Genomic DNA, 27589 nt, shown 5'->3' with positions numbered 1-27589 from the left:
TATTAAATTACCCATTAAATTGTATTTTTATTAACGTCTACCCATATCCCATCTAAAAAAAACAGCTTCAAAGTCGAGCTGGTTTTAGCTGGTCATCTCCCAACCTGACCAGCTAAGACCAGGCTGAAAATGGCTGAAAACCAGCCTGAAAGTGGCCAAAACCCCTCTAAATCCAGCCTGGTTGACCAGCTAAAACCAGCCGACCAGCTTAGGCTGGTTTAAGCTTTTTTTTTCCAGTAGGGCCAACCCTCACAGTAATGAAAAACAGTTATTATACTTAATATTATTTATTAAATTACCCATTAAACTATTTTATTAATGCTTACCACTATCCCAACCCTCACAGTAATGACAGAACATTAAATATACAGAGTATTATTATTATTTATTAAATTACTCATTAAATTGTATTTTATTAAGGTTTACCCCAACCATAAACCTCTGCCCCTCACAGTATTGTAAAAATAATAATTATTGTTGTACAGGATCACAAACATGATCAGCAAAGGTATCAGCGACAGAATGGTGTAGTGCTGTCTTCTGCCAGCAGGTGTCGGAATGCTCATCCTGCCTCCTCCAGAGTCTCCAGCTAATGACGTCCCTTTCAGCGTCTGTATTTGCGGAAATGCCGAGTTTAATCCATACAGCGGTGAGATTGAGCGGAAGGTACAGCTGCTTTTACAGCCGTAAGTCTTTTAAACCTATATTTAGAGTCTACCTTTTTCATTAACCATATATCTGCGCGTTCTCTCGTTTAAAATTATTCAAGAAGCGTTTACTTTAGCTCAGTTATTAAGCTAACCTTAAATCGCTAATTTATTGTCGAATGTGCGTCCATATTCCTAAATCACGCTGTCAGATAGTCAAATAACTCGCTTTAACATGACTAATTAATACACAGAAACTGTTTAAATGTGTTCAGAATTGAAGCCATATCAAACAAGTTAATATTAAGAAGGTGTTAGCTACAAGTCACTTTTCCTAAATTAATATACAGGTGATTTAGAACACAGTCTATATTTGAAACCTGATTTCAAGTAGTATGTAACCTTATAGTTTATTTTAAGAATATTGAACTAACGTTAACACGAAAACATTGTTAGTTGTCTTCAGAACTAAATCTATATCAAACTAATTGATATTAAGCAGTGTTAGCTACAAGTCACTTTTCCTAAATTCATACACAGGTGCTTTAGGACATAAACTATATTTTAAACAGTATTTCAAGAAGTATTTAACCTAATAGAGGATTTAAAAAATTGCTAACTCATTGTTAGCTGTGTTCAGAATTCAATATTTATCCAACAAATTAATATTAAAAAGTGTTGGGTCCTAGAATAATATACAAGTGCTTTAGGACACACTGTACTTTAAACGTGATTTCAAGAAGGATTTGGCCTAATAGTTGATTTATCGAGCCGATGTTTACACTAAAATATTGTTAGCTGTTTTCCGAACTATATATTTATCAAACAAATTAATATTAGCAAAGGTTAGCTACAAGTCACTTTTCCTAAATTCATACACAGGTGCTTTAGGACATAATCTATATTTTAAACTGGATTTTAAGAAGTATTTGACCTAATAAATAATTTTAGTAAATGCTAAACCAACGTTAACACGAAAACATTGTTAGCTGTGTTCTGAATTGAAGCCATATCAAACTAATTAAAATGATATAGTGTTAGAGACAAGTCACTTTTCCTATCATTTATGGTGCTTTAGTACACAAACTATATTTTAAACGTAATTTTAAGAGGTTGTAAAGAAGTATTTGACATAATTGTTGATTTTAAGTAATTTTGAAGCGATGTTGTGCGACTTAAATCTTTATATAACTTAGTTATACATGAAACTGCTTATTCTGCTACTGAGAATTAAGGTAAAATTGGGTTTATATTCACAAATTCATACTTTCTCCTTAATAATCTAATTTAAGGAAAGTATTCTTTGCAAATTCTGAATAGAAAAATAATATTAGCAGTGCAACATCAATTAAATAATACTATTATTGTTCTGTAAGTCATATGTACCTCCAATTTCAGACCAAAGCAGCATTGTAAACAATATAGTTGCCATGTGACTGTTCAAAAATGAATGAATGTGCGAATATAAAACCAACTTTACCTCAATCTACTAATAGGGGTTGTCATCATTTGACCCCCACAATCAGTCATCATAATATACAATGTCCTTTCTTTTAACTAATCAGTAAAACAAAAAGCAGTAAACTCGTTTAAATAAGGGCCTTCTGGACCGTTTGTGTTTAACAGTCAACTTTTTAGATTGTTTGACGTGGCACAGTAGGTCCTGTTGCAAAGGAAACAGATGATGAAATGCACACAACAGACCTAAACCAGTAAAGTGTGTCAACATGAAACCCGAGAAGTTGACAAGTGACAGAAGCTATGCTAGAAGGAAAAAGAACTGTATTGTTTAGGTCGGTAAACCTGAGGAATGTGACCAGCGTATAATAGCTGCCGGTAAGGAAAGAGATGTAATAGTTTTTTTTTTAAACATGAATTAATATTTTGTATAACATAAGACATATATTCTGTTTTTAGAGCATATCAGGTGCATGAAGATGGTTGAGTCAATGTCAAGAGAGCAATCTCCAGTTTACTTTGACAGCATAGCTTGATAACATCGAATAAATATAGAAATATTTTAGAGTTTTGATCTGTTACTGTTTGCTCACTGCATAATTCTTATATTTTACATTTGTGTTTTTTTTTATTGAGATGAAGCTTTTGTTGTGTTAATGATTGTCTAAATATACTCAATGAATAACACTTACTACCTTACCAAAATTGATTTACTTTGTAAAATAAATATAAAAAGCAAGATTGCTGGATGAAGGTGCTAATATGTATTTATCAATAAACACCTTTTATTATTAAACATGATTAATCTATGCATAAATGAATAATGTTGTGGATAATTCAAGTGTACGAACAAGTAAAAACAACACAATTGATGTATTTTACCCAAGAATTGATTTTAATTTAGCATTTATTGGCTACACAATCATCATTATTTAATAGTTTTGAAACGACTTCACTGTTTTTCGTAATAATATGATTAGTAACTAGTCTAAAAATACTATTTACTTTAATGAGGAAGATTAATAGATTAAAACATTGAATGTATTTATCTGCATTAACAAATGCTTTATGAATTTCCATGTATTTATTTAATATCTATATTTACTATAACTGTATAATATCATAATATAATATAATATATTATTATAAATTATTTGTAAATATTTTTTTTTTTGCTTCTCTTGATTTTTTTTCTCTGTTTTAAAATTTGTATTTAATATTTTTCTATAACATATCAATTTGGCTGTACTAGTTTTTGGCCCGTTATCGCAAGTTATTTTGTTAGATAAGCTCCAGATTTGGCTTCAGTACTGACTAATCTAAAGTATATGCACAAATATAATTGTATAGCTTCCTATTAAAAATAGGAATTTAAAAGATAGATTTGTGAGGGGTGTACGTGTATATGCTGAGCACTGGATATTGTTTATATTTTATGTGTTAGGTTTTTTTTTTTTTTTTTACAACAAAACTAAAAATTGTACTCAAATTTAAAGAATAATGAGTTTAATTTAAATTGTCTATACATTGGGGGATTTACGTGGATTAGTATTTAGTCAAGTATCTTTTGAGTGACTTTTTTTGATGGAGTATTTAGAAAAGTAATTTAAATACAGTTGTAAGGATGAACTAAATAATTAAAAAAATTAAAACTTACCCATCACTAGGCATGTCACGATATCTATTTTTTATTGTACGATATATATTAAACCAAAATATATTGCGATAAACATGATTATTTTAAGACCGTTTCATGCCACTCATTATATAATGCCAGAATGACAATATAATATCATCACAATGCAAGTACACTCTTCCAAAGAACACATCATATTTTATTCTTAAGCATATTTCATTTAATTACAGTCATTTTACCAATTTAATATCAGGCATTGGAATCAGAATGTGAAAACGCATATCCTAAATCAATAATTATAAATGTTAACAAAAAAAAAAGCAAAGAAAAAAGTAACAGAGGCTGTGATATCTGCTTGTGAGGGGTGTACTTGTATATGCTGAGCACTGTATATTGTTTATATTTTATGTGTTAGGTTTTTTTTTTTTTTACAGCAAAACTAAAAATTGACTCAAATTTAAAGAATTAGGAGTTTAATTTACATTGTCTATACATTGGGGGATTTATGTGGATTAGTATTTAGTCAAGTATCTTTTGAGTGACTTTTTTGATGGAGTATTTAGAAAAGTAATTTAAATACAGTTGTAAGGATGAAATAAATTATTAAAAAAATAAAAACTTACCCATCACTAGGCCTGTCACGATATCTATTTTTTATTGTACGATATATATTGCACCAAAATATATTGCGATAAACATGATTATTTTAAGACCATTTCATGCCACTCATTATATAATGCCAGAATGACAATATAATATGATCACAATGCAAGTACACTCTTCCAAAGAACACATCATATTTTATTCTTAAGCATATTTCATTTAATTACAGTCATTTTACCAATTTAATATCAGGCATTGGAATCAGAATGTGAAAACGCATATCATAAATCAATAATAATAATAAATGTTAACAAAAAAGAGCAAGGAAAAAAGTAACAGAGGCTGCGATATCTGCTACCAGATCTATTATCAGTTGTCAAGCACCCACATGAAAGTATACTATAGTAATTTATAGTGGTTTTTTTAACCATACAGGCACTGACACCTCCAATAGAGATAGAGATGTTGCACAGTCAGCTAAAGTGTTCCTAGAATTGGTCTTTATGTATGGGCGATATATATTGCATCACTAAAAATGATTGAGGTCATGTCCATGTGTTGTGCGACAAGAAGCTATATTGATTATTGTGACAGGCCTACCCATTACTGGTTGCAAATCATATGAGCTGAGCTAATGCGAATGTTTTTCTTTGTATTTCAGCTTTTCCATCAAGGACTCGCCACAACAATTGCTTCAACTGAAGTATTTTTCACTTCTGATGACAAAATGAACAAAAAAGCAGATGAAAGAGACTTCTGGAACTCTTAAGAGCGATTGTTAAAGTTGGAGCAGATGCCCCGATGTCTCTTTCTTGTTCTCTGGATTTCACCTCAAGCTAATCTTCAGTCATGACCATCTTTTCCTCCATGCTCAAGATCATCAGGAAGGGGAAGTGTCTGTTTCTGCTATTGTTGTGTCTTTGCGTTGTAGCGTGGATTGCAACATTCTCTAATGATGGCCCAGTTAAGCCGGTCCAGGAAGGATCGAGTCCTCTTGACGGTCAGCATGCGGAGGGTTTTCATCGGCTGGAGCTCGAGTCGGAGATGGTCCAGAGCATCGAGGAGCGTGTAGAGGAACCGCCTCCCAAGGAGAGCTGCCCCGAGAATTCACCCCTGCTCCGTGAGTTCTGCCTTACTTTATATTTCTACATTTGTAATCAAACGTTCTAAATAATGTAAGAAATGTGATGATATATGAATACATGAGTACATTTCTGAGTATCTACATAAAAATGTAAACAAGTAGTCCTTTACATGCACTGTAAAATATCTGGGTTTCACACAATCAACTTGTGTTGGGACAACATGACGGAATTAAGTTTACTTATTAGTTTTTACAAATTTAAGTGGATTGAACGTAAAGGAATTAAGTTGTGACAAATAAAAACCTCAAGAATTGTGTTGTTGCAGCTCATTTAAAATAAGTAGATTGAACAAACATCATTTTTTAAGTGTGCAGTCAATATACTGCAGGTACGGAAAGTATTCAGACCCTCTTAAATTTTTCACTCTGTTATTTTGCAGCCATTTGCTAAAATCATTTAAGTTTATTTATCTCTTTATTAATGTACACACAGCACCCTTTATTGACAGAAGAACACAGAATTGTTGACATTTTTGCAGATGGACATTGCTTTAAAATGCCCTTGATTGGTGAACATTAGCCAGTGGGGGAGTGTCTTTTGTCTCTCCAGGTCTGAATTAATCATGACCATTGTCGCTCCCATGCATACAGCTGAGCTGACCCAATACAGACTTTAAAAAATGTAAATCATTGTATTTTTTTTCTTTGAATGAGAGAACAGAATAATTTTCGCATAATTGTGAAGTAAATATTCTAGCCTACAAGAATCAAAAGTCTTATTCAGGCCAGTTCACTGTGGTTTTTTGGACTTTATTTCAACTACATTTTTTCACCAAAATATGCTAACCATGCATAATATATTTTTTTTTCTACAAAAAAGCATGTACATCAATATTTCTCACCTATTGTTGTACCACAGTTTGTGCTGAATACAAAAAAATACATGTTGGCCAATACTATGTAATAAGTAGCTGAAATAACCACAAATGTTAGGGCATATCAAAACATCTCAGGGGCCCCAGAATCATCACAGACCTCAGAGGTTTAAAAAAGAAAAACTGAAATATCACATATAAAGGGACATGTAGCATTTTAAAGCCACGTAAATCAGTAGATTGATCAGCGGATCGCTCGTATGTCAACTCATAGACAGATCAGCTGATTGATGCAACTTTAAAAACACTCCATTGTTTTCGTATCTGTGTTTGCACTCTGTGAACAGTTTGCTTTTTTTTATTTTATTTATTTTTTATTTTATTTTATTATTTTTTTTTTTGATGACCTTAATGTTTTATTTTCTTTCCATTCGCTATGCGTTATTAAATTCCATAACACTCTCACCAGTCCTTACTCCTTATTTGCGTCTAATACCCCAGTTTGTCATGGGGTATGAATGAAATGTTCGTGAGTTAAAGTCGGGCATCCTGCTGATTTGATTCAGAATGGTACTTTTTTGTCAGACGGCTCACCGGTCAGGTATACATCCATGCTAAAATATCAAGGTGAAAGTCATCATAGCTTGCGTATAATAGACCCAGCTCACAATCCAACTTTGAGAATAGATTAACGGTGAATTTTTTTTAATCGCGCGATAAGAGTCTCGCGTTAATGCAGCACGTTAACTCCGATAACAGCCCACCACTAGTATATGTGTGTGTTATTTATATATATATATATATATATATATATATATATATATATATATATATATATATATATATATATATATATATATATATATATATATATATAATTACTAGAATTATTAGCCCCTTTTGAATCTTTTTTTCTCTTTTAAATATTTCACAAATGATGTTTAACAGAGCAAGGAATTTTTCACAGTATGTCCGATAATATTTTTTCTTATGGAGAAAGTCTTATTTGTTTTATTTTGGCTAGAATTTTAAGGTCAAAATCATTAGCTTCTTAAAGCTATATTTTTTTCGATTAGTCTACAGAACAAACCATCATTATACAATAACTTACCTAATTACCCTAACCTGCCTAGTTAACCTAATTACCCTAGTTAAGCCTTTAAATGTCTCTTTAAGCTGTATAGAAGTGTCTTGAATAATATCTAGTCAAATATTATTTACTGTCATCATGACAAAGATAAAATAAATCAGTTATTAGAAATGAGTTATTAAAACTATTATCTTTAGAAATGTGTTGAAAAAGACTTTTCTCTGTTTAACAGAAACTGGAGGGAAAAAATAAACAAAGGGGGGGTAATAATTCAGGGGGGCTAATAATTCTAACTTCAACTGTATATTGTTATCAGGATATGAGATTACTTAAATTGTTATTAAGATTTTTGTCATATCGCCTAGCCCTCGGCTAAACCTTGACTAATATGCTTCTAAACCCTTTAATCTTCAAGCCATCCTGTATCTTTTTAGCATTTTATACTTTTTAATTTTTTTCTAATAAAATTAACCTGAATTTTTCAGCCACTGTTTTATCAACTCAGTGACATATGCATGATGATTTATACTGTGAAATGCACATTATTCATTGTAGAACAAATCATCAGAAGCCAAAAATGATAGTGTTGTGCTGAGAAAAAAATGTGAGCCGTTGTTTATAGACGTAACACACCATTTTTATTTAAAAAAGCTAACTAGAGAGACATTTTAGAGACCTTTTGCTCTGTCAAAATGGGAACAATATCAGAGGATTCTGGATTAAATTGAGATGTGCTCCTCACACAAGCCTGTCATGTGACTTTAGCTGGATTATAGTATTATAGATTACTGTATGGACACTGTTTTGGAATCATTTCTATTTCATTGCCTCATAAAAAAAAAGCGTCATTATTTTGTCTGACATCTTATCATCAGTAAACAAAGTTCCCAGATCAAGTACTTGAGTAAAAGTACGGATATCCTAAAAAATACTCAAGTCAACGTACTGCTTATGAAAAAATAAAAGTACCTATGTGTTTTTTTTTTTTTTAATTACTGATCAATTTATTTTGTATTGTTTTAGTTTTTAATACACTTTAATTTATATATTAATTTATATTTATATATAATTTAATGCACTTAAGTATAAGTGGAAGCGTTTGAACATGTAAAAATGTTTCGACAACAAATGAAAACGTCCCTTACCTCAAAACTCTCTGCATTATAAGAAAAAGAAAACGTGACAGCGACTCTACTTTGAGTCTGATTTACTAAACATTAAACGGTAACTGCGCTTCCCGATTGACGAAGTTTAATTTATATATTAATTTATATTTATATATAATTTAATGCACTTAAGTATAAGTGGAAGCGTTTGAACATGTAAAAATGTTTCAACAACAAATGAAAACGTCCCTTACCTCAAAACTCTCTGCATTATAAGAAAAAGAAAACGTGACAGCGACTCTACTTTGAGTCTGATTTACTAAACATTAAACGGTAACTGCGCTTCCCGATTGACGAAGTTAAGATGCCGTTCTTTTATCCCGCATGAATGCTATGAGGATAAACAATAGATGAAAAAGAGACAGAGTATGGTGAGAGTGAATGAATGACAGCTTCTAAAAGGCTCTGAAAGACATCCCATTTTTTGCACAGTAGGCCTACCTTGTGTTTTTCTTGCTAATGTAAGCTATTTTATAATGTATAAAACTATACATTATTTTTATTACTTCAATATATTTTATTACTTTTTTATTAATGGACAATGCACAGATATTAATGTTGCACAATGTTTTTACACTGCATTATTTGAATCTAACAAGCGTATTTTACGTTGCCCTACATTAAATCTAAATCCCAAATATCAGAAATGACAATAGACTGTTAAGATTTAATTAATGTCAATATATACTAATGTTATTGATTAATGCACTTGACAGATTTCATTCATTCATTTTCTCTCCGCTTAGTCCCTGGTTTATCAGGGCTTACCACAACGTAATGAACCGCCACTTACTTGACAGATTTATGTATTTTTAATTTCAGGTGATTTGTGTAATAAGTTTTATGTTTGGTAAAATAGTTTCTAATTGTTTCTTTAGTGATTTTCAGCTAATTACAATGTCTTGTCCAAATAGGTAGATTTAGAGGTTTTTGCAAAAAAAGCACCAGTGGATTTAGCTGGTTTTGACACAAAAGAAAATCTACCTTGTTAAAAACCTAAGAATTTTCTAAAGTGACATTTATGAAAACATTATTTTATTTACTAGCTAATAACCTTTTCATTATCTATACAATGACACTGCTGAACCTAATCAGAGGAGCCTGATAGAAAATGCTCATTTACAAAAAAAGAGGTCTGATGGATTTAGAGGGTTTTGCATCTGAACTCTTCAGTTACTATTCAAAACCAAAGATAGGCATTAAAAGGCAACTAGGTTACCTCTTTTTTCAGATTTAATACAAGTCTTTTGTGTCTCCAGAATGTGTCTGTAAAGTTTCAGCTCAAAACACCCATCAGATTTTTTTATTATACCTTTCATAAGTTTTATTTTATAGCTCTGAGCAGCAGGTAGCGGCTTTTGCGTACTGCTGGCTAGTCCTAAGGCTAGTCCTTCACGCCCACCGTTTTCACGTGCCTGTCAGTGTGCCTTAATCTCCTCCCCCGGCTACATCAGACAACAGACAGACATGAAGGAAGCAGATCTCAAGTAATGTTTGTGAGAAATACAACAGTAAGAACTTGACCAATGTAATTGTATTTACATTACAGTATTTGTTGCATATGTTGTGGAGTTGCAACGATGAGTCGCACACAATGTCGTTCACACACACACACACACACAGCGTAGACACGCACACACATGGACAACGCACGCGTTTAGCTTTGCACTCTTTTTGCACGCAAATGTGACAGCATGCACGCTAATATCCCTGCTGTATGGATACATGTTATGTTAATGTACAAAATAAACCTGATTTAACATCGACAAACCGGGATTGAAGCGTCTTCTTTTATAATTGTTCTGACATGCGGCTGTGGTGGAGTAAATCGCTGTAATTCATTACAAACATGCTCTGTTTTAAAATATTTTAAACTTGTAAAACTCACTCTTGATGATGATTGATGATCCTAGCAAACTGAACAGATCTTTTAATCTAGTTTGCTTAGCGCACGTCTTGTTGATATGATTATACCCGTTACTACGGAGACATGTTAATACGCAGCTATCAATCAATTCGGTGGGCGGGGAGACCGCACTCCTACGTCAAGTTGCGGTCGGCCTCAAAACCGCTCCAATTGGTCCACCGTTTTTATGTTGTTAAATTAAAAAAAGGACTGGGTGTGTTTATATCACCCCAATATGACGGTATATACGCTATACCTACACATATGTCTGTCCAAACAGCTTGAAAAGTAGATTTTTCACCATAGGTGCCCTTTAATAATGGGTGCAGAACTGAAATATAGCATAAAACATTTGCAAATAAAGCACTGTTTCCATCCAATGAGTAAAAGAGAACGTATTTAGAATATTTGCTAATCATGCATGCATTACTATTCAAGCTTTTGCTATCTGCTAAATGAATTGATAATACTGGATACAAATTTGAACCATGAAACTACAAGCCTAAGGGAAATGTGTGGGAATTTTGCAGCCACCTCTGTGAATGTCAATGTTTACTTGTTACAGTTTTTTTTCCTTCCACAGCTGTTTGCTAATTTGGGCTTGTTTCCAAAGATGGGGCCCTATAATTAATGTGTGGCCCCAGCTGGTGCTGTATTTAAGGTCTGCACCTGGCTTGTGGGCCTTTCACTTACTTGCGGCCCTGCGTACATGTGTGCTTATTTAGTTTTCTGATTGCTCTTCTCCACAGGAGGCTCTTTGAAGCTGACATTCGAGCCTTCGCTGACGCTGGAGCAGGTAGAGATTGAAAACGCAGAGGTCGTGGAGGGTCAGTATAAACCCTCGGACTGTACGGCCAGACAGAGCGTGGCCATCCTCATCCCTCACAGAAACAGAGAGAAGCACCTGCTCTACCTCCTCTACCACCTTCACCCTTTCCTACAGAGACAGCAGCTCCATTACGCCATCTATGTCATTCACCAGGTAGGAAAACAGCCCTGACAGGAGCTCATACAATTGAAGTCAGAATTATTAGCCCTCATGAATATTTTGTCTTCCTTTGTGTTCAACAGGATAAAAGAAACTCAGACAGGTTTTGAACAAGTCAGTGATGAGTAAACAATGACAGAATTGTAATTTTTGCGTGAACTATCCTTTTAGGACCAGTTTTATGACCTTATCCTTTCTTCTCTGACCTTAAATAGACTATTTATTCCTTCTGTACCGTTAAACGTAAAACGCCCTGTTCATATTGAAACGTGTAGCAAATGTTTGCCCATGGCTTTGCTGTCGAGTCTGTTACAGTTTGCACAGCCCCATCCTTAAATAACAGATTGTTTGCAAAGCCTGCATTGTGACACTTTCACCAAACAGTCTGCCTGAAACTGAAATGAGAGAAACTCTACAATTACACGCATCCTCATTATACAATAATGTGTGTTGTTTTTTTCTTTTTGTTCTAATATTGCATTGAAACTTTACCTAATGTAAACACAATACCTTGATTAAACAAATGCAATTAAGCACAACGTAACAACATTAAGGGCTCTATTTTAACGATGTAGGTGCAAAGTCTAAAGTGCATGGTGCAAAAGCACGTCTGAATATGCTATTTTAAGGATGGAAAAATACAGTTTGCGCCCCAGCGCATGGTCTAACAGGGTTGTGCTTATTCTCTTAATGAGTTATGAGTGTGTTTTGAGCATAACGTGCATTAAACCAATCAGAGTCTCATCTCCCATTCCCTTTAACGCCCCATTCACACGGGGCTTCAGCGTCAACGCTTGACAGAGGGCGTGTCTGAAGTTGTGACTGACACGATTGTCATAGCAGCGTCAGCCAATGAAATTAGTCAGCAATAGGCCACTGCCTGAGCTGGTGTATTTGCGTACAGCAATCTGATTGGCTGACGCTTCCGTCGGTGCTTGAAAAGTTGAGCAAGTCCCAACTTCTGCTGCGTGCAACGCCGACAGATCCATAATGCAGTTCGGCAACGCCTGACGTCACCCATTCAAAGTGAATGGGAAGCGGTGAAGCTGATGCCTCGTGTGAATGGGGCGTAAGAGTCAGTTGTATTGTGCCATGGCGTATTGTTATTTACATGGCAGACCTTGTAAGTGGAAAAACTGAACACTTCACTAGCGAGAAATCAGTTAAACTGAGCATCTGCAGTGTGAGGATAAAAAACAGGTCTCCTCCATTTGGCCTCTTTACTTTCTCTTTACTTTTACTCTTTACTCCTTTACTTTAGTGGATAAGGAAACTGTGTTGTACGCACTCCACTGAAGACATCCTTTAGCCTACATATTTAATTTTGTTTGTTAAGCGCAAAGATTTGTTTCAAAACTATTTCTAAATTTAATTCTAATTTCCAGCAAACTAATAGACTAGCAATAATAATTAAGTGTGGAGTTATATCCAAACACGTCCTGTTCCTATGCCCTATATGGTCCTTTATGCAGACGTCTCCAAAACCCCACAGGTGAACACATCTAAACTTGTTTTTATTCAAACAAATATAAATATGCATAAAATAAATAATACTGCTAATAATAATAACAATAATAATAATAATAATAACATTATACAAATACAAATTGTCATGAATAAAAAAAAAAAGCCCCCTGAGATGAGGCATACAGGCAGTGGTTTTTATATTTGTGTAGAAAATAATATTTTTAGCATTTTAATGCTTTAATTATTTTTTATATGTAAATATATTTGTGTATTGCTGTACATCCTGTGTGTATTAATTAAGGTGTAAATGTTTGGTCTCTCATAGGTGCATAACTAACGCACTCTAAGCTGGAGTTAAGAGCAGCATTTAGTTGGTCAATAGCCTAGTCTATTTCAGTTCCTCAAAATAGCAATGCACCAGCAATGCGCCTTAACACACCTCCTTTCTAGACCGGCACACCCTTAAGTCCACAAAGTGGCACAAATGGATTTGCTATTTAAACAAAGTGGCGCAAAACATGAAAATTAGGGTTGCGCTGGTCTGAAAATAACAAGTCTCGCTAAACACATCTTACATCTTATTGCGCTTGGTGTTATAGGGCCCTAAGATATGTGATCTAAACTGATTTTAATTGGTGTCTACATGATTACTTTTCTGACCAAAATGTTTATTTATTTTTTTAATTCATTTATTTAATAAAAAATAAAATTCACTCTTTAAAACAAATATAATATTCAAACACAAATACATTAAATGATAATAAACAAAGCTTTTTTATATCTGTGAAAAAACAACAACACATGCCTTCTCGATTATCATTTCTTATGTCTTATATGTGAATATCGAAAGTAAAAATAGCCATACTTCTTGGTGAATAATCAAAATAATAAACATTGCATGTTTATGGGGGTCAAGAGATTACTCGTCTCACGAACATCTTTTAGTCCTTACTCTGATCAGTGGAATAACATTATTTGTTAGATTAGATTAGATTAGATTCAACTTTATTGTCATTACACATGTCCAAGTACAAGGCAACGAAATGCAGTAACTGTACACATGAAATTGAGTCCTTCTGGAAGTTACACTTTTTGCTGTTTATTTCTATACATTTTTTAAGTAATAAAAGTACAAAGCAAAGTTTCTCACTGCTGAATAACCATTACTGTGATTAATGTGTTTAGTCAGATTTCATAACTATCTGATTTTACAGCGTAACGTAAACATTAGAAGAGGAAGTTTTGAATTCTGAAATGTTTTCATATTACAGTCAGCTTTTTCCTCCCTCAGCATGACATCTTCGCCAACAGTATTGACAGAACCACCAACTGATGCAAAATATACTGCATCATACAGTTTTATTTAAAGGAGATGCTGGAGAATATACTGCATTTAACAGTTTTGTTTTATGGAAATGCTTGAAAATAAAGTACATCGTACAGTTATTTGAAGGAAATGTAAGGCTGAAGCTTATAAAAAGTTATGATGAATGCTTTTTCCTCCTCCTTCATGTCCTGGAGGTTTTGTGTGATGTTGCCATTCTAGTTCTGCTAGTTCTGCCAGTACACCTGTCATTGTGGCTGCCTGGCTTATTCAGAGCTTACAACTATTGTTTTGCTTTTTAATTATAGTTCTTCGAGAGACATATCTAATAGCAGTCCCAAACAAATCTTCTTTTGGTTTTAAAAGAACTGCTGCCAGGATTCACACACTGAAAAATAAATTGTGTTGAAAGGCATGGATAGTTATTTTTGCAGCTTTTTTAGCTTTGCTTTTTATGCAACATACATTGGGGAAAATTAGTATTGCGCATGTGATGTTTTTTTTCTGGGCATAATATTTCTAAAGGAGCCGTTGACATGGAATTGAACCAGATTTTGGTAATAACCCAAAACAATACAAATATAAAAAAAAAAAAAAAACAAATAAAATCTGTGAGAATGTGTAATAACAATGGAATGACACAAGGAGAAAGTCTTGAACTACTGAAATGTCTTTAATACTTTATATTAAAGGCTTTTTTGGTGATGGCAGCTTAAAGTCACCTCTCATATGGAGAATGAAGTTTTCCAAAGTCTTCATCAGAGTGTAAAAATCTTGATTGTTCTGTGGGTCTCGTCTATCAAATCTGAGCTTTAATTTATATTTTCTATTGGATTCAAGTCAGGTGATTGGTCAGGCCATTCTACAGCTTGATTTCCTTGGCTGTGTTTTAGATCATAGTCTTGGTGAAATGTCCACCCTGGTTTAATCTTCATTATCTTCTAATGTAGATGTTGGACTGAAGCAACTGATATTTATTTACGCTGACGAAGGGCAGAGGATTGCTGAAGTACTACTGAGAGATTTCAGCTGCTGTCTGGGCTTTCACTGCCTTTCTACACCTCCCTTTCTTCATGTGTTCAATACGTTTTGCCTGCGTCATTTCATTTTATTACACGACTTTATTTCTAAACTAATTAGTTTAGTTTTCTTTGCAAATATGGATTTCTTTGGTTACCAATATCTAGGTAAAATTTCAAGTCAAGTCTCAGAAATTTTCTGAGAAAAATTGTGACGTGTTCAATACTTATTTCCAATAAATATGGGAGGAGAGTATAAAAATGATATAATCTAAGATCAAGAGACCACTTGAAACACAAATGTATGTGTAATCTTTAGTATAGATATATGTGATTTTATATATGCAGTTGAAGTCGGAATTATTAGCCCCTCTGTTTATTTTTTTCCCCAATTTCTGTCTAATGGAGAGAAGTTTATTTTTAACACATTTCTAAACATAATAGTTTTAATAACTCATTTCTAATAACTGATTTATTTTATCTTTGCCATGATGACAGTAAATAGTAATGTAAATAATAATGTGTGTGTGTGTTTCTCTTGTAGGCCGGAGATGCTACATTTAACAGAGCAAAGTTATTAAATGTTGGCTACCTCGAGGCTCTGAAAGACTACAACTGGGACTGTTTTATCTTCCATGATGTTGATCTGGTTCCTGAGAATGATCATAACTCATACATGTGCGCGAAACAGCCGAAGCACTTAGTGGTGGGGAGGAATTCCACTGGGTACAAGTGAGTATTATAGAGAACTTTCACTTAACCATAGACCTGTGGTAAAAAATTGTTTGATATATACGTTTTTTTATTGATTCTGAGATTTCCAAAATACATAACTATACTCTCGAATCGATTATGAGCTTGGTTTTTTGTAGCAGCTGGCGCTCTAGGACAGTTTTTACAGCAGATGGCGCTCTAGGACAGTTTTTACAGCAGATGGCGCTCAAAGCTATTGTTTTTAATAGCAGTCGGCGCTCTAGGCTAGTGTTTAATAGCAGACGATGCTCTAAACTAGTTTTTAATAGCAGATGATGCTCTAGGGTAACTTTTAGCAGCAGATGTCGTTCTAGGCTAGTTTTTAAAAGAAGATGCTGTTCTAGGCTATTTTTTTAGCAGTAGATGCTGCTCTAAGCTAGTTTTTAGTAGCAGACTGCGCTCTAGGCTAGTGTTTTTTTTTTACAGTAGATTGCGCTCTAGGCTAGTTTTTAATAGCAAATGGTGCTCTAGGCTATTTTTCTTTACAGCAGACGGCGCTCTAGGCTAGTTTTTAGCAGCAGATACTGCTCTAGGCTAGTTTTTAGCAGCAGACGGTGCTCTAGGTTAGTTTTTAACAGCAGCTGGTGCTCTAGGCTAGTTTTTTTTTACAGTAGACTGCACTCTAGGCTAGTTTTTAATAGCAGACGGCTCTAGACTAGTTTTTTTTTTTTTTTTGCAGTAGATGGCACTCTATCCTAGTTTTTAATAGCAGACTGTGCTCTAGGTTAGTTTTTAACAGCAGCTGGTGGTCTAGGTTAGTTTTTTTTTTACAACAGAAGTCATTCTAGGCTAGTTTTTAGTAGCAGGCGGCGCTCAAGGCTAGTTTGTAACAGCAGGTGGTTCTCTAGGCTAGTTTCTTTGCAGCAGACAGTGTTTTATGCTAGTTTGTAATAGCAGACGCTGCTTTTGGCTGGTTTTTAACAGCAGACGGCGCTCTATAGGCTACTTTTTTTTTACAGCAGATGGTGCTCTAGACTAGTTTTTAGTAGCAGATGCTGCTCTAGGCTAGTTTTTAGCAGCAGCAGACAGTGCTCTAGGAGAGTTTTTAATAGCAGACAGCTCTGTAGGTTAGTCTCTCAAGGATAGTTTGTAACAACAGGTGGTGCTCTAGGCTTGTTTCTTTGCAGCAGACAGCGTTTTAGGCTAGTTTGTAATAGCAAACGCTGCTTTAGGCTGTTTTTTAACAGCAAGTGGCGCTCTAGGTTAGTTTTTGGTAGCAGATGCCACTCCAGGCTAGTTTTTATCAGAAGGTGGCACTCTAGGCCTGTTTTTTTTTACAGCAGATGGCGCACTAGGCTAGTATTTAAACATACACTAAAGAAGAGCGATTGTTTGTTCAGCTGAGTCATGTAATTTGGCCTTTATGTCACAATATTAATGTAAACACAACTCACTATAGACTCTAGCACTTTGCTTAAACCTTTCCTAACTTTATTATTGATTATTTTAGATTCAAGTGGTATTTGTAAGGAAGTGGATGCAAGCAGATTATGGCTGTTTGTAAAACATACAGCACCATCTGATGGAAAAACTAAGCTCAGAATCCATTCAAGACAACATAGCGATGCATTTAAACACATTCATATAGGATCACTTGGAAGTACAATAAACTTTAATTCTTTAACAATTTCTACAATACAGATAGCATTAAAACAGCTTTACACCAAGACAAAACAGCTTTACACCAATAAACAGGCAAAATATTTCAAAAGTTATGAAGTTTCGTCAGCGAGAAACAATTTCACTAAAAGCATTTCCTCATGAATGCTGTATTTTAGGTTTGAGTCAGCTCATTGATGAATAATACAGTTCAACAGGAGTGTCAACTGTGATTCAGCTGTAGTTGGACTGTAAAGGGAAGCAGTGACACTACTAGTTTATCAGCATTTTTCAGTAGTGAGTTTTCTGACTGAAAAGCCCTTACAGTATGTACTGATAACACCTTAATCAATCTGATCGGGCTTGATCTAAACCTCCTATAATCTGATCAAGGGGCTATGTAAACACTTTATAGTAATGCAATGAAAAAATGGGATATACTTTGCATTTGTTTGATTACATCCAGTGATATATTTCACTAGGACTCAAAGTCTGCTTATTTTAAGTGTTTTTCCTGTTTGTTTTGATTTATTAATATATTTTTCCAATCCAGTTGTTTCTCTAATGAATTATGCTAGCTAGAAAACCTATTTAGGCAGCTTGTACTTCGACTTTATTTTTATTTTTTATTACTGCATCTCTTCGACTTTATTTTTATTTTTTATTACTGCATCTCTGTTTTCCATTGATATTTAGCTACATTGACTGATGTTGTACCCCAATTAATTTCATAACTGCACTATTTAGTTTTAAAATGCCATGTTATGCTCCAATTGTTCATAATTTTGTCATTTAATTATGTTTAAAATGAGTTCACCAGACACTTATGACTTTTTTTTTTGCCCCTGATATCCCAGACTCCGATACAAAGGATACTTCGGGGGCGTCTCAGCCATGACGAGGGACCAGTTCCACAAGGTGAACGGCTTTCCAAATTCCTACTGGGGCTGGGGTGGAGAAGACGATGACCTGAGGATAAGGTGAGAAAACTTTAAAGTGCATGCTTTCAAAAGTGCTCACGGCTCACTTAAATATTTCACACTGATTAAATCCATTGTCTGCTATAAGTGCTGAACTAGGTCATGCGGCAGCTGTGAAGTCAGTTTTCTCTTATTTAGTTTGCATCCAAAGAGCGTGCATAACAAAAAGTTTGTCCTAAGTGGCTTTTTTTTTTTTAACAAAACCTCCAAAAATGTCAAACCAGTTTGTACTTTGTATGAAAAGGTATGTGCTTTTGGCTGAAAGGAAGTTTTAGCTCCTCTTAAGCCCTGGGTATGCATACATGCCTGTCAACCCTCTCATTTACCTGGAATTCTTCTGTATTTTACCTTTCACCCCTGCTATAATCACATTAGAATATTTTCTCATATTTCTCATCTTTCTATGAAGTTTCTGTAACATCTGATCTTCCCCATGCGCATAATCATAAGACTTAGTATTTAGGAAAGAGTGCAATAGTTTACCAGTGTTGAGTAAGTTACTTTTAAAAAGTAATGGATTACAAATAACTGACTACTACTGACAAATTGTAATCTGATTACATAACTAATTACTTCATGTAAAAAGTGCTCAGATTACTAATTACTTTGAAGTTACTTTTAAAACATATTAAATATACATATAAATATAAATATACCATAATAAACTGCAGCTCTTTCAGTAATTTAATATTCACTGAGACATTCACTGAAACATCACAATGGGTTGATCACAGCAGCTTGACATATTCAAAATGCTTAAAGAGTTCGCCCAAAACTTAAAATTATTTCGTCTTTCATTTGTTCCAAACCTGTTTGAAGAAAACTGGAAACCTGTGATCATTGACCATTTCCATAGTATGGAAAAGCTCTGCAGTATTTGGGTGTTCTGTGTTTGTCTGAGGTAATTAGGGCGTACTCACACTAGGGGTGGGCGGTACACCGGTGTCATAGTCATCACCGGTGTGACATTGCGCTACGACATGGATTTTCTAATACCGTCAATACCGTAATAAATCAATTATGCGCCTTGAACGGCTGCATTTACATCAATAATAGCTAATTCTAAATAATAAGACATTCAATTTTCTTCAAACGTTCAGTTGTGGTCTGAATACATGTCCTTTTACTACAGGGCTCGAAATTGCAACCATTTTGGTCGCATGAGTGCCCGAAATTTAATCTATGCGCCCTCATAATATATTTGGGAGCATTTGTGTGTCTGAATATAATGGTTGTAGTGCAATCTGATTTGATTTTCTCTAAAAACTTGCTGAATCGCTCTACCCTGCTGCTGTATTGGTTCATATTAGCTGTCAGTCACTCAACGCTTCCCGCTGTCAGATAACAGGGAGCTTTTGTTACTGCAGGAAATGCAAACGGCTGAAGAGTGAAAAGAGCACAGGTTTGCAAACCTCACCTAAAGTTATAATAACAATAATGGCGCAGATGACAGCGATCATGACATGAGGTAAATGTTGATCCGCCAGCTGAGATCAATCGAGTGTTTTCGGAGAAGGTGCCCGAATCTCGATGCGCTGCATTCACCGCCTGTTCAGCGCAAATGTTCGCTAAATATAAAATCTAACACTGTACACATCATCGCCAAAGAAACTCACCTTTACTAAGTTTACACTGAAACTACGGCTCATAACAAAGAGCGGAATTGCGCTGGTGGTCATCGCGAGAATCCTGCTCTGTCTGCTCATAAATTGGTGCGGCTGACTCGCCTGCTTTATTCCACCAACACAGAGAAATGAAGATCAGCTCATAACGAGACTGAGCATTTACAATGACCCAAAGCAAAACTTTTAAAGAGTGATAGAAGTGAGACTTTCTTTTGTCCGTTCTTCCTTGAGATGTATATTATTTTGCTATTGAAAGTAATACCATGATATTATGCCGTCACCGTTCAAAAGATGAAAAATACCGTGATATTAATTTTAGGTCATATCGCCCACCCCTAACTCACACTATGTACAGTTGTCTTGAACTGTGTTGAAGCATGCTCGTCCCCTCACAATATCGTTTTAGTCGTTTGACACAGTCAAATAATTCGCGGAACAGATCCACCACATTTGACGCTCATAAATAATCATAGAAGTCCTCGTGCTGCAGGTATTAGGAGGTTTGCTGAAAATGCAGCTGACGTGCAGTGAGGGGTTTGCGTCTTTAATAAACTGTGAATAATGATTAATAAATCCATATGAAACAGTCCCTTAAAAGTGACGTCGGGTCTTCAGTTTAGGGCTCAGGCACGATTTGCACTCACACTACAAGCACACCACAAAGCATAAGTTAACCCCGCTCTGGCACACCTGTTCCGACCAGGCCAGGGCCTGCCAACTGAACCACGCCTGAGCTCAATTCAGAGCACTCAGACTTCTCAAACAAACTGGGAAACGCGCCAGGGCACGGTTCGGATAGCATAGTGTCCTCTGAAATGTGTATATTCCATCCAAAGTATAAATGGTCAGTTGGCATTTTTACTTGGAGTTTGCATGTTCTCCCCGTGTTGACATGGGTTTCCTCCGGGTGCTCCGGTTTTCCCCACAGTCCAAACACATGTGCTATAGGTGAATTGGATGAATTACAGTAAATTGGCAGTAGTGTATTAGTGTGTGTGTGTGTGAGTGTGAGAGTGTTCCCAGTACTGGGTTGCGGCTGGAGGGGTATCAGCTGCATAAAACATATGCTGGATAAGGTGGCGGTTCATTCTATATTTCCTAATAAATAAGGAACTAAGCTGAAGGAAAATGAATGAAGTATATTTAGCCATGCATGAGCACTGATGTTTATTACAGGTACGCTTGCACTGCCACCTAGTGGACTGGTTGTGTCTCATCATGCTCATCTTTGCACATGCGCTGGTGTGTCCTGATATGTAGGCTTCTATGTTCACTGCTGTAATGCCATGTCTGAATGCTATTTCTAAATGTTGAGGATGTAAATTTTTTTTTTTCAGGGTGCAACTACAGAAAATGGCAATAGTGCGGCCGTCACCTGAAGTGGCGCGCTACACCATGGTCTTTCATAACAGAGACAGCGGCAATCAAGTCAATAAAGACAGGTCAGTTTTAACATGCAGAAGAAATAAAATGTATTAAATGTTACTACTAAATACTTATAAAGAGGGATGTACGATTGCTATTTTGGTTATAAATGAAATGGAAGCATGCATTAAGTTACAGCTAATCTAAGGAAAGGAGCTCATTGATTTGATTTTTGATTTATTTATTTTGAACAGAAATATCATACATAAAAGTACCTGAACAAAGAATACATTTTAACATGGTCGAAATGGAGCGGGATGAAGCACAAGATTATTATCACTCATTGCATTCAGTGATAGAAGCTTGTTGGTTTTTACCTGTTCCTAAAAAACATTTGGGTAAGATTAAGAAGCATTGGAAAAAATCTGATTAAAAGACTGAATTACTTTTGCTTGACGAAACAAGAAATAAATCAATTGTCAGCTCAGATTTCAGTTTATTTGATGGTTCCTAAATTAGAGTTGTATCATGAAGTAAATCCTACTTATTATAAAATTGTCAGTGATTCTATACAGGGCTCAACTATAACGAGACACTCGGGACAGTAGACAGAATGGTTAGTGGCTCCATTGAGTCAGTGCTGCCTTGTCACTACAGTTTAATTTGGCTGCGACTGTTTGTCAATTGCGTGCAAATAGGGTGCTTTCACACATAGACATTTGTTTCGGAACCTGTCTCGTTTGCCCAGTTAGCGCGGTTTGTTTGGTATATGTGAATCCCGCAATCGTGCTCTTATCCGCGCCAAACCGGTTCGAGATCACCTGAATGAGGTGGTCTCGGTTCAATTCTAATGAACTCTGGAGCGGATCGATTGTAGTGAGAAAGAAAAATGATCCAACAACTGGCTATATCACAGTGTATTTTGGATATGTAGTAGTCGTTTATAAGCATGCTGAAATATTACTGAGTGCTGTTTATCTGTTAGGAAAATTGGCAGAAATTACCATCTGATAATTCCATATTTTAATCTTATAATATTTTCTATTAGGCCGATTGTTTTGTTCATTTCTGCACTAACACCTCAAAAGAAAGATTAACATTGATCTGCTTCATGATCTGACTGCAGTCCCGCTTCATCTGTTATTTCCATCTATAATTTAAGCCTATAATGCTTAATTCTAGCCAACGTTATTTTAATAGATTGATTGCTTCAATAGATTGATTTTTACTAAACTTGACAACTGACAACTGTATGAGAACGTCTTACCTTAAAGTGCACATTTTCCCTTATAGTATATAATATATAATATTTTTATTTATTTATTTATATTTTTTATATATATTTTTTTTCCAAATTTAATTGCATCATAATTGTATTTTTTAAATTGTCAGTTGTATTTAAAGAAAAGTTATGCTGAATAAAATGTGTATGTATACAATTGTGTTTGGCTTTTGACACATTATTTAAAATATGTGTCTAAGATATAGCTATTAACTTCTTTTTTTTTGGTGGAGCCAGTGAAAATTTTGGCAGGGCAAGTGAAAATCTCAGATTGGGCCAGTAGAAAAAATCCTATTTAAAAAAAAAAAAAATATATATATATATATATATATATATATATATATATATATATATATATATATATATATAATGCCTGCCACAATAATCAATATATGGACTTATCGCACAACACATGGACATGAGCTCAATCATTTTTAGTGATGCAATATATATCGCCCATACATAAAGACCAGTTCTAGGAACACTAGCTGACTCTGCAACATCTCTATCTCTACTAGGTGTCAGTATGGTTAAAAACACACTATAGTATTTACTATAAATTACTATAGTATATTTTCATGTGGGTGTCTGACAGCTGAAAATAGATCTGGTAGCAGATATAGCAGCCTCTGTTGCTTTTTACCTTGTACTTTTGTGTTAACATATATTATTATTGATTTATGATATGCGTTTCCACATTCTGATCCCAATGCCTGATTATTAAACTGTTAAAATTACTGTAATTAAATGAAATATTCTTCAGAATAAAATATGATGTGTTCTTGGGTGAGTGCACTTGCATTGTGATCATGTTATATTGTTGTTCTGGCATAAAATGGTCTTAAAATCACAATAATATCATTTACTGCATTATACTTTGGTGCAAAATATATCGTACAACAAAAAATGGATATCGTGACAGGCCTAATATATATATTGTTTGATCAACAAAAAAATAAGCTGTCCTCAGTCATCAAGCTCAGGCACTGCATCTTTAATAATTGTAAGTTATAATTGAATGAATAGGTTTTGATTGCTTTATAGCAAGACACATCTTACGTGACGGGGTAATGGTAACAAGGTCATCTTTATTTATTTATTTTTTTGACAATTTTTTAAATATAATTTTTTATCAAACAGGATGAAAGACTAATAAATTCACCAATTCTATTAACACATATTGATGCTTCACATTACTTGACAAAAATGTCCTGTTTTGAATATGAACATTCAGAATCAGAATCAGTTTTATTGCCAAGTGTGCTTCACACACACAAGGAATTTGTTTTGGCTACAGAAGCTTCCAGTGTACATAAAGTGACAAGTGACAACACAAAATAAATATGAAAAAATAAATAAAAATAGAAATGATAAACATTAAACAGATGCGGTTAGTCAAGAAATCTGGATGTTGAGTTGTATGTACAGATTGTTATAAATATACAGGTTATAAGGTGCTGTGTACAAGTGCGTATGAGAAAGTATTGCATTGTATATTGATATAAGGTGCTGTGTACAAGTGCGTATGAGAAAGTATTGCACATATTTATTGCACAGTAGGGGAATATTTAACTGTTCATAAGGTAGACAGCCTGAGGAAAGAAACTTTTCCTGTGTCTGGCTGTTTTTGTGCTTGGTGCTCTGAAGCGCCGACCAGACGGTAACAGTTCGAACAGGTAGTGTGCTGGGTGTGAGGCGTCCAGAGTGATTTTGCGAGCCCTTTTACTCACTCTGGAAGAGTACAGTTCTTGAAGTGTAGGAAGGGTTGTACCAGTTGTACCAGTGATTCGTTCAGCAGTCCGCACTATTCGCTGTAGTCTACGGAGGTCGGTTTTGGCAGCTGAGCATTTTTACATATGGTAATGTTCAAAAAGAACTGATACACACACAACGGATTTCTCAGTAAATTTCTCAGTAAAAGTGTCAATACTCTGTCAATAATTTTAGAACCATGTCATTAATATTTAACAACATTTATTGATAAATCAATTTTATTTAATGACAAAGCTAAATTCTAATAACTAATTTTGCTTTATCTTTACCATGATATAATATTTTACAGGACATTTTTCAAGATACTAGTATTCAGCTTAAAGTGACATTTATAGGCTTAACTAGGTTAGTTAGGCAAGTTAAAGTAATTAGGCAAGTAATGGTATAACGATGGATTGTTCTGTAGTCAATTGAAAAACAATGGGCTTAATAGGGCTAATAATTTTGACCTTAAAAAGGGTTTTAAACAATTAAAAACTGCTTTTATTCTAGCCAAAATAAATCGAATAAAACTTTCTTCAGAAAAAATATTATAGGAAATACTGTAAAAAAATTCCTTGCTCTGTTAAACATCATTTGGGAAATATTTGATAAGAAAAAAAGTCATAGGAGGGTGAATGATCTTAATTCAACTGTATTGTTTTTTTTTTTTTTTTTGCAATGCAGGATGCAACTGTTACGCCGCACTCATCAGACATGGAAGAACGATGGCTTAAACAGCTGTTCCTACAAGGTTCTATCTGTCCACAGAGCACCGCTGTTCATCAACGTCACGGTGGACATTGGACAGCCCGAGCAAGCTCATTGAGCCCTGTTTCTGGATGGTGAAACTCAAGAGACAATTTGCATTGAAATGCAGCATTCACCAGTGCCTGTCGGATCTCATACCGGGTGTTCTTGCTCGACACAGAGTCGCACTATGGGATCTGTCCATCCAAATCTGTCAGTTAAGATAGTATGGCCAGAGCTCTGATCAAAACACTACATTTAAGTATTACAGGAATCAAGTAGATTTAAACAGAATGATCATGTGGAGCTTTCAGGTTTGGGATTAACCCTTGTGGATTGTTCAAACTGCATTATGCTTAGGATGAAAACTTCATCCACTAAATTAAAAATATGTCAGATTATTATTGTTATTTTTTTTAAATATTAACCCTTTAGACGTGCCTCTGCAAAAAAAAAAGCTTTATTTCTGGGTTTTATATGGAGTATAACAGCACATTGCAGTGGTCATTTAAAAACCGTTATCTTGTTTTTGTTTACTCCATGTAGTTCTTAGAGCAGAGGTGCTTATTTTGATCTTCTCAGATGTATCGAGGTAAGTGCGCAAAGGTCTCTCTCGCTCGTACGCACACATAAACACACACACACACACACACACACACACATACACACACACACACACACACACACACACACACACACGACACTCCTTAAAACTCCATTAAAAAGCCAGAAACTATCCTTTTTTTTGCATTGGAACTGATGATCAACAGTAAAAATTACACATTTGACCTCTTCCCAACAGGGAAAACTACAAAAAATCAAGACTGCATAATTATATGGTAGGGCTGGGTGATTAATCAAAAAATAATCAACATTTAGAACCTATAATCGTTCAAATTTTTCCAGGTCAAATATTTAAATTAATTATCCTATCATGTGTAGAGTCACGTGACCCCCGCTCTATTAAGCCTGAATTATACTTATTATATTATGATTTATAGTTATTATATTATTATGATATACTTCTGCCAAGGGCACGTGTACAGTCTGGCGCAGCCTTTGTATATATGCACACCTCTCAAAATTTTTTTACTTAAACGTCACAACGACGCGAAATGCAAGCTTTGTGATTGGTCTGATTGGTAGCGGTGACGACGGTGGGCTGCGCAGAGAGCCGCGTTTTAGGCAATGTGTGTTTCAATTTCAGTTGATCAACGTTGTTTTCAATAAATAATCGGAGATGGTGTGTGTTTACTTGAGTTATTTTAAAATCAAGTAATGCACGCTTCATTCAAAAATCTCTCACTTGTTATATGTGAGCATATTTACTGTACAAAACTTGTCAGTGAACTATGAGGGCAAAAAAAATCATCGTTTATTAATCGTAATCGAATTAAAATGTTTAATTAATCGAGATTTCGATTTTAGGCCAAATCGCCCAGCTCTATTATATGGTGTCGTTGCTTTGCAATCAAAAAATGTAATTTTAATGGAAGTCAATGGGGCAAAAACAGCCACTAACATAACAAAAGAGTAGTAAATTTGCCCAAATTTGCTGGGTTTTTTAATTTTTTTAAAGCGTTTTCCGAAATTGTGTCAAAATAAGATGTCACCAAAAATCATTCCATTCGCTGAAGCACAGAGAAAGTTGTGTCCAAATTATGACTCAAACTCATCCCAGAGTGGATGAAAACATCACAAACATAATATAAGGGTTAAAGATGGATCTCTAATTATGAAGTTATACACTGTATTCTGTTCTGCTTGTGTTCACGTTTATACATCACAGAATATGATAAAACATCTGGGAGCAATGGCAAATGGATTTGTTATTATGTCGGTTAAAATGTTGACGCGAGTCTGCATGTTCTGCGATTGTTGATTCCCGCTGAACATGCTTCTGATATTTGTTTGGTGAAAATGAATATATATATTAGCAGGTGTTTGGGTCCAGTGATCAGATTTAAATCAGTTTCATTTCAGTGAAATGTAGTTTTAGATGGGTTAATTATTGTACATTGAGGCCCGAGCGGCTGTTCACTCATAAAACTGGGTGGTGTTTACTTTTAAAGAGGAAAAGAAAGAAGTTTGTGTTTACCTGGACTTTATATGTATAATAATATTGTCCTTTCACATTTTAAGGATCACAGAGACCAAGTCATGATTAGAATGTGTCAGGATTTAAGAACGTCCATCAAATAAAGTACATTACAGACTGGA

The 27589-nt window shown here is 34.7% G+C and overlaps 1 protein-coding gene across 2 annotated transcripts; it reads left to right on the top strand.

Annotated features, from left to right (window-relative positions):
- Nucleotides 1-607: 607 nt before the first annotated feature.
- Nucleotides 608-27589, top strand: b4galt4 (UDP-Gal:betaGlcNAc beta 1,4- galactosyltransferase, polypeptide 4). Of its 2 annotated transcripts, none has more exons than XM_056458796.1 (7): nt 608-686; nt 5006-5464; nt 11215-11447; nt 15808-15995; nt 18473-18595; nt 21558-21662; nt 25307-27589. In XM_056458796.1, exons 2-7 carry the CDS (start codon nt 5194-5196, stop codon nt 25446-25448), a joined length of 1062 nt encoding a protein of 353 aa, XP_056314771.1. In that variant the 5' UTR covers nt 608-686; nt 5006-5193; the 3' UTR covers nt 25449-27589. The 2 variants fall into 2 exon arrangements, with proteins under 2 accessions (XP_056314771.1, XP_056314770.1); XM_056458795.1 differs by lacking the exon at nt 608-686 and adding an exon at nt 2402-2483.

Source organism: Danio aesculapii, chromosome 5 (assembly GCF_903798145.1).
Source record: "Danio aesculapii chromosome 5, fDanAes4.1, whole genome shotgun sequence".
NCBI lineage: Eukaryota > Metazoa > Chordata > Actinopteri > Cypriniformes > Danionidae > Danio > Danio aesculapii.
Note: the sequence above shows the minus strand (reverse complement) of the source record. Positions and strands in the feature narration are given on the sequence as shown.

Coding starts and splice junctions, on each gene's coding strand:
- b4galt4 (XM_056458796.1), top strand. CDS start 5,194: ATGACCATCTTTTCCTCCATGCTCAAGATCATCAGGAAGGGGAAGTGT. Junction 5,465..11,214: donor CGAGAATTCACCCCTGCTCC/GTGAGTTCTGCC, acceptor TCTTCTCCACAG/GAGGCTCTTTGAAGCTGACA. Junction 18,596..21,557: donor GACGATGACCTGAGGATAAG/GTGAGAAAACTT, acceptor TTTTTTTTTCAG/GGTGCAACTACAGAAAATGG.